General features: G+C 52.8%; 1 protein-coding gene across 2 annotated transcripts in view; it reads right to left on the bottom strand.

The window, feature by feature from the left end:
- Positions 1–3,590: 3,590 nt before the first annotated feature.
- Positions 3,591–6,042, bottom strand: part of LOC118300800 (polypeptide N-acetylgalactosaminyltransferase 10-like) — a 33,477-nt gene continuing 31,025 nt past the window's right edge. For both annotated transcript variants that reach the window (XM_047329332.1, XM_035625569.2), the window contains one exon: positions 3,591–6,034. In XM_047329332.1, coding sequence (XP_047185288.1) covers positions 5,870–6,034 — 165 coding nt within the window. In that variant the 3' untranslated portion in view covers positions 3,591–5,869. The remainder of the gene's footprint in view (positions 6,035–6,042) is intronic.

Here is a 6,042-nt window from a genome sequence, read left to right as displayed (position 1 = left end):
CCTCTCTATCGTTTCCTCTGTCGTCTCCTCTCTATCTCGTCCTCCCTCGTCTCCTCTCTATCTCGTCCTCCGTCGTCTCCTCTCTATCGTGTCCTCTGTCGTCTCCTCTCTATCGTGTCCTCTGTCGTCTCCTCTCTATCGTGTCCTCTGTCGTCTCCTCTCTATCGTCTCCTCTCTATCGTGTCCTCTGTGGTCTCCTCTATCTCGTCCTCCGTCTTCTCCTCCTTCGTCTCCTCTCTATCTCGTCCTCCGTCGTCTCCTCTCTATCTCGTCCTCCCTCGTCTCCTCTCTATCGCGACCTCCCTCGTCTCCTCTCTCATCTCCTCTCTATCGCGTCCTCCCTCGTCTCCTCTCTATCGCATCCTCCCTCGTCTCCTCTCTATCGCGTCCTCCCTCGTCTCCTCTCTATCGCGTCCTCCCTCGTCTCCTCTCTATCGCGTCCTCCCTCGTCTCCTCTCTATCGCGTCCTCCGTCGTCTCCTCTCTATCTCGTCCTCCCTCGTCTCCTCCCTCATATCCTCTCTATCTCGTCCTCCCTCGTCTCCTCCCTCGTCTCCTCTCTATCTCGTCCTCCGTCGTCTCCTCTCTATCGCGTCCTCCCTTGTCTCCTCTCTATCGTGTCCTCTGTCGCCTCCTCTGTCGTCTCCTCTCTATCGTTTCCTACGTCGTCTCCTCCCTATCGCGTCCTCCCTCGTCTCCTCTCTATCTCGTCCTCCCTCGTCTCCTCTCTATCGTGTCCTCTGTCGTCTCCTCTCTATCTCGTCCTCCCTCGTCTCCTCCCTCATATCCTCTCTATCTCGTCCTCCGTCGTCTCCTCTCTATCGCGTCCTCCCTCGTCTCCTCTCTATCGTGTCCTCTGTCGCCTCCTCTGTCGTCTCCTCTCTATCGTTTCCTCCGTCGTCTCCTCTCTATCTCGTCCTCCCTCGTCTCCTCTCTATCTCGTCCTCCCTCGTCTCCTCCCTCGTCTCCTCTCTATCTCGTCCTCCGTTGTCTCCTCTCTGTCGCGTCCTCCCTCGTCTCCTCTCTATCGTGTCCTCTGTCGCCTCCTCTGTCATCTCCTCTCTATCGTTTCCTCCGTCGTCTCCTCCCTATCGCGTCCTCCCTCGTCTCCTCTCTATCTCGTCCTCCGTCGTCTCCTCTCTATCGCGTCCTCCCTCGTCTCCTCTCTATCGTGTCCTCTGTCGTCTCCTCTCTATCGTGTCCTCTGTCGTCTCCTCTCTATCGTCTCCTCTCTATCGTGTCCTCTGTGGTCTCCTCTATCTCGTCCTCCCTCTTCTCCTCCGTCGTCTCCTCTCTATCTCGTCCTCCGTCGTCTCCTCCCTTGTCTCCTCTCTATCGTTTCCTCTGTCGTCTCCTCTCTATCTCGTCCTCCCTCGTCTCCTCTCTATCGTTTCCTCTCTATCGTGTCCTCTGTGGTCTCCTCTATCTCGTCCTCCCTCTTCTCCTCCGTCGTCTCCTCTCTATCTCGTCCTCCGTCGTCTCCTCCCTCGTCTCCTCTCTATCTCGTCCTCCGTCGTCTCCTCTCTATCGCGTCCTCCCTCGTCTCCTCTCTATTGCGTCCTCCCTCGTCTCCTCTACCTCGTCCTCCCTCTTCTCCTCCCTCGTCTCCTCTCTATCGCGTCCTCCCTCGTCTCCTCTGTCGTCTCCTCCGTCGTCTCCTTCCTATCTCGTCCTCCGTCGTCTCCTCTACCTCGTCCTCCCTCTTCTCCTCTCTATCGCGTCCTCTGTCGCCTCCTCTGTCGTCTCCTCTCCCTCGTCTCCTCCCTCGTCTCCTCTCTATCTCGTCCTCCGTCGTCTCCTCTCTATCGCGTCCTCCCTCGTCTCCTCTCTATCGTGTCCTCTGTCGCCTCCTCTGTCGTCTCCTCTCTATCGTTTCCTCCCTCGTCTCCTCCCTATCGCGTCCTCCCTCGTCTCCTCTCTATCTCGTCCTCCCTCGTCTCCTCTCTATCGTGTCCTCTGTCGTCTCCTCTCTATCGTGTCCTCTGTCGTCTCCTCTCTATCGTGTCCTCTGTGGTCTCCTCTATCTCGTCCTCCGTCGTCTCCTACCTCGTCTCCTCTCTATCGTTTCCTCTGTCGTCTCCTCTCTATCTCGTCCTCCCTCGTCTCCTCTCTATCGCGTCCTCCCTCGTCTCCTCTCTATCTCGTCCTCCCTCGTCTCCTCTCTATCGTGTCCTCTGTCGTCTCCTCTCTATCGTGTCCTCTGTCGTCTCCTCTCTATCGTGTCCTCTGTGGTCTCCTCTATCTCGTCCTCCGTCGTCTCCTCCCTCGTCTCCTCTCTATCGTTTCCTCTGTCGTCTCCTCTCTATCTCGTCCTCCCTCGTCTCCTCTCTATCGCGTCCTCCCTCGTCTCCTCTCTATCTCGTCCTCCCTCGTCTCCTCCCTCGTCTCCTCCCTCGTCTCCTCTCTATCGTTTCCTCTGTCGTCTCCTCTCTATCTCGTCCTCCGTCGTCTCCTCTCTATCGCGTCCTCCCTCGTCTCCTCTCTATCGTGTCCTCTGTCGCCTCCTCTGTCGTCTCCTCTCTATCGTTTCCTCCGTCGTCTCCTCTCTATCGCGTCCTCCCTCGTCTCCTCCCTATCGCGTCCTCCCTCGTCTCCTCTCTATCGAGTCCTCCCTCGTCTCCTCTCTATCTCGTCCTCCGTCGTCTCCTCTCTATCGCGTCCTCCCTCGTCTCCTCTCTATCGTGTCCTCTGTCGCCTCCTCTGTCGTCTCCTCTCTATCGTTTCCTCCGTCGTCTCCTCCCTATCGCGTCCTCCCTCGTCTCCTCTCTATCGTGTCCTCTGTCGTCTCCTCTCTATCGTCTCCTCTCTATCGTGTCCTCTGTGGTCTCCTCTATCTCGTCCTCCCTCTTCTCCTCCGTCGTTTCCTCCCTTGTCTCCTCTCTATCGTTTCCTCTGTCGTCTCCTCTCTATCTCGTCCTCCCTCGTCTCCTCTCTATCGTTTCCTCTGTCGTCTCCTCTCTATCTCGTCCTCCCTCGTCTCCTCTCTATCGCGTCCTCCCTCGTCTCCTCTCTATCGCGTCCTCCCTCGTCTCCTCTCTATCGTGTCCTCTGTCGTATCCTCTCTATCGTCTCCTCTCTATCGTGTCCTCTGTGGTCTCCTCTATCTCGTCCTCCCTCTTCTCCTCCGTCGTCTCCTCTCTATCGTGTCCTCTGTCGTCTCCTCTCTATCGTCTCCTCTCTATCGTGTCCTCTGTGGTCTCCTCTATCTCGTCCTCCCTCTTCTCCTCCGTCGTCTCCTCCCTCGTCTCCTCTATCTCGTCCTCCGTCGTCTCCTCTCTATCGCGTCCTCCCTCGTCTCCTCTCTATTGCGTCCTCCCTCGTCTCCTCTACCTCGTCCTCCCTCTTCTCCTCCCTCGTCTCCTCTCTATCGCGTCCTCCCTCGTCTCCTCTGTCGTCTCCTCCGTCGTCTCCTCCCTATCTCGTCCTCCGTCGTCTCCTCCCTATCTCGTCCTCCCTCGTCTCCTCTCTATCGCGTCCTCCCTCGTCTCCTCCGTCATTTCCTCTGTCGTCTGCCGCACAAAGCCTGTGTTTAATTGGCTGTTATCAAATATCTGAATCTTGTTTTAAATTCACCACAGAGATGCAGACGCGTTTTCATCCAAATATAGAAACTTTTTTATTTTACAATGTCCAGAAAAAATATCATACAATTCCTGTGTGATCGTACAGTCTGTTAAATATCTAAATACACTTTTACAGTTGCAATGTCAGTAGAAGAAAATATTGGATATTTTTTTATGAGATACAAAATGTTCACTCTCCTACACATCAACATTCACACACATACAGAACGTTGTGTCGCTGTGCGATGTTGGAGTCGACATTAAAAACCTTTTGCTCTGATAAAATAATATTTGTTTCCATCGTTCAACAGATTTGAGTCTGACGACATCATCGTGGGGGAAAGTGTGATATCAACATGAAATACATCACATCTGTAAAGTATGTGAAGAACAACAGTCTGTGAACTTAAATTATATATTTAATAACTGAACACTGAGGGATTTGACAAAATAAAACTAATGGAAAGACTCTGAGCATTACAGTTTGATGTAATAAAAACATTTACATGTGAAACAGGAAGGAACAGTGTTAAACTTTACTTTGATGGTTTCAGTTCCTCAGCTGAAGAAACTGACGGTACAGACTCCAGAGAACATGAACTAAGAAACTGGAAGGAACAAATTATCTTTGTAATTACACATTTAAACTTTAAGTACATTCTTATTTTAAGGGGAATGTTTGGACAGACTCTTTAAATTAAAATCAACCTGATCTGTTGATAAAAACATGACACACGGAACATCACTCATGATTTCATGAGAAACAGATTCAAAACAATTCCCAGCAAAAAGACTTTGGATTGAAAACGTGGGAAGACAAACAAGAGACCGTGACTCAAAAGACTCGAGTCTGAAGGCTGAAGGGATTTCAAGGCCGGAGAAAAGAAGTAGGAAAAACAAAGTCTTTCAGATCAGCCATTCACGTGAGAGTCTGTGGTGCGTTCAATGTCTGTGGTGCGTTCAATGTCCTGCACATCAACTCGTCTTCACTTCCACCAAAAGTTCAGTTCCTAAGAAAAGTCACTTTGAGAATCAAGTGAATTGTTTCCTACGCTTCTCTGGACGCATGCACGCACACACTTCCTGTGAACACACGCACGCACGCGCACACAAACACGCGCACACATACACGGACACACCAGCATTGAGTCCTCTTCCAAAAAGGCACTATGATTTCATTCAAGTTTGTTATTACACACGTGATTTAAAGCCTCGTGCGTCTCGACCTCGGCAGCGCTCGGCGGCCGTCCGTCTCTCGTCCTGCTCACGACGTTACAGTGATGTGTCAGCTGGCCAATCAGAGGCGGCCTCGCTGTGAATGAACTGATCTGCCTGTCACCGTCCGGTTATCGAGCCGGAGAGGCGTCAGTTTGCGGCGCAGCCAGCTGCTGCGTGACTGCAACGTGACCCTGCGCTCGGCCGTCTGTGACGAGGTCACACACACACACACACACACACACACACACACACACACACACACACACACACACACACACACACACACACACACACACACACACACACACACACACACACACACACACACACACACACACACACACACACACACACACACACACAAGCCTCTGAGGAGTAACACGATGTGGCACAGTGACGACTCAGGATAAATACTGTGAGGACGAGGGGCAGGTTGCGTCACTTAACCTGTTTCTCTGTCAAATCGCACCTGCTACATTTTAAGCAGCATCTGCCCACATGAGACCACGGACAGGAGGAGGCAGGAGGTTGAAGGGAACAGACGGTGGATAAGAGCATCACTTCAGCAGGTGCTTTGCAGAGTGGTTCTGCCTGACTTCACCCAGGTGTCAGGACGACTCTGCCCTCTCACCTCCTCTCGCCTTCGGGGAGGTCGTCAGAGACGTCAGGGGGTTTGAGAGGGACAACGGAGACGGAGGGCGAAGGTGCAGTGATGCAGACAGATGGAGACGGACGTGCAGGATGAGGCAGATCAGCAGAGACCGGAGGGGGAAAGAGACGGAGAGAGGATGAACATAGACAGACAGAGGTGAAGAAGAGGAAGAGAGGGAAGGAAAGATTTCAGATAAAGAAATAAAGAAATGAAAAGAGGAATGTCAAACGACTAATCAACAGCTGAACCAGGAAGTAGAAGGACCCACAGCTCCGCTGTGACACAACAAACATCAATCTGAGTACGACTCAGTCTTTCCTCCACCTGATGTGTTCAACAGTTTCCCATCATGTTTCACTCTGAGAGAAGCAGCTGTCACCTGCGCCAGGTGAACGAGGAACCAGAGGACAAGCAGCAGCAGCAGCAGCAGGTCGACGTCAGTTGTTGTCCTGGTTGAAGTTCTCCAGCACGGTGGCATTGGTTCTCTCGAACATCCACCGCTGGCTGCTGGACGCCGGGTCGCACGTGTTCATGAAGACTCGCCGCTCGCTCGCGCTGCTGTCGACGCAGCTGTTACTGACGAGATGATACAGACTCTGATCCTGAGGAG

This window comes from Scophthalmus maximus, chromosome 2 (assembly GCF_022379125.1).
Source record: "Scophthalmus maximus strain ysfricsl-2021 chromosome 2, ASM2237912v1, whole genome shotgun sequence".
Taxonomy (NCBI): Eukaryota; Metazoa; Chordata; class Actinopteri; order Pleuronectiformes; family Scophthalmidae; genus Scophthalmus; species Scophthalmus maximus.
This window is presented reverse-complemented; position numbering and strand designations above follow the sequence as displayed.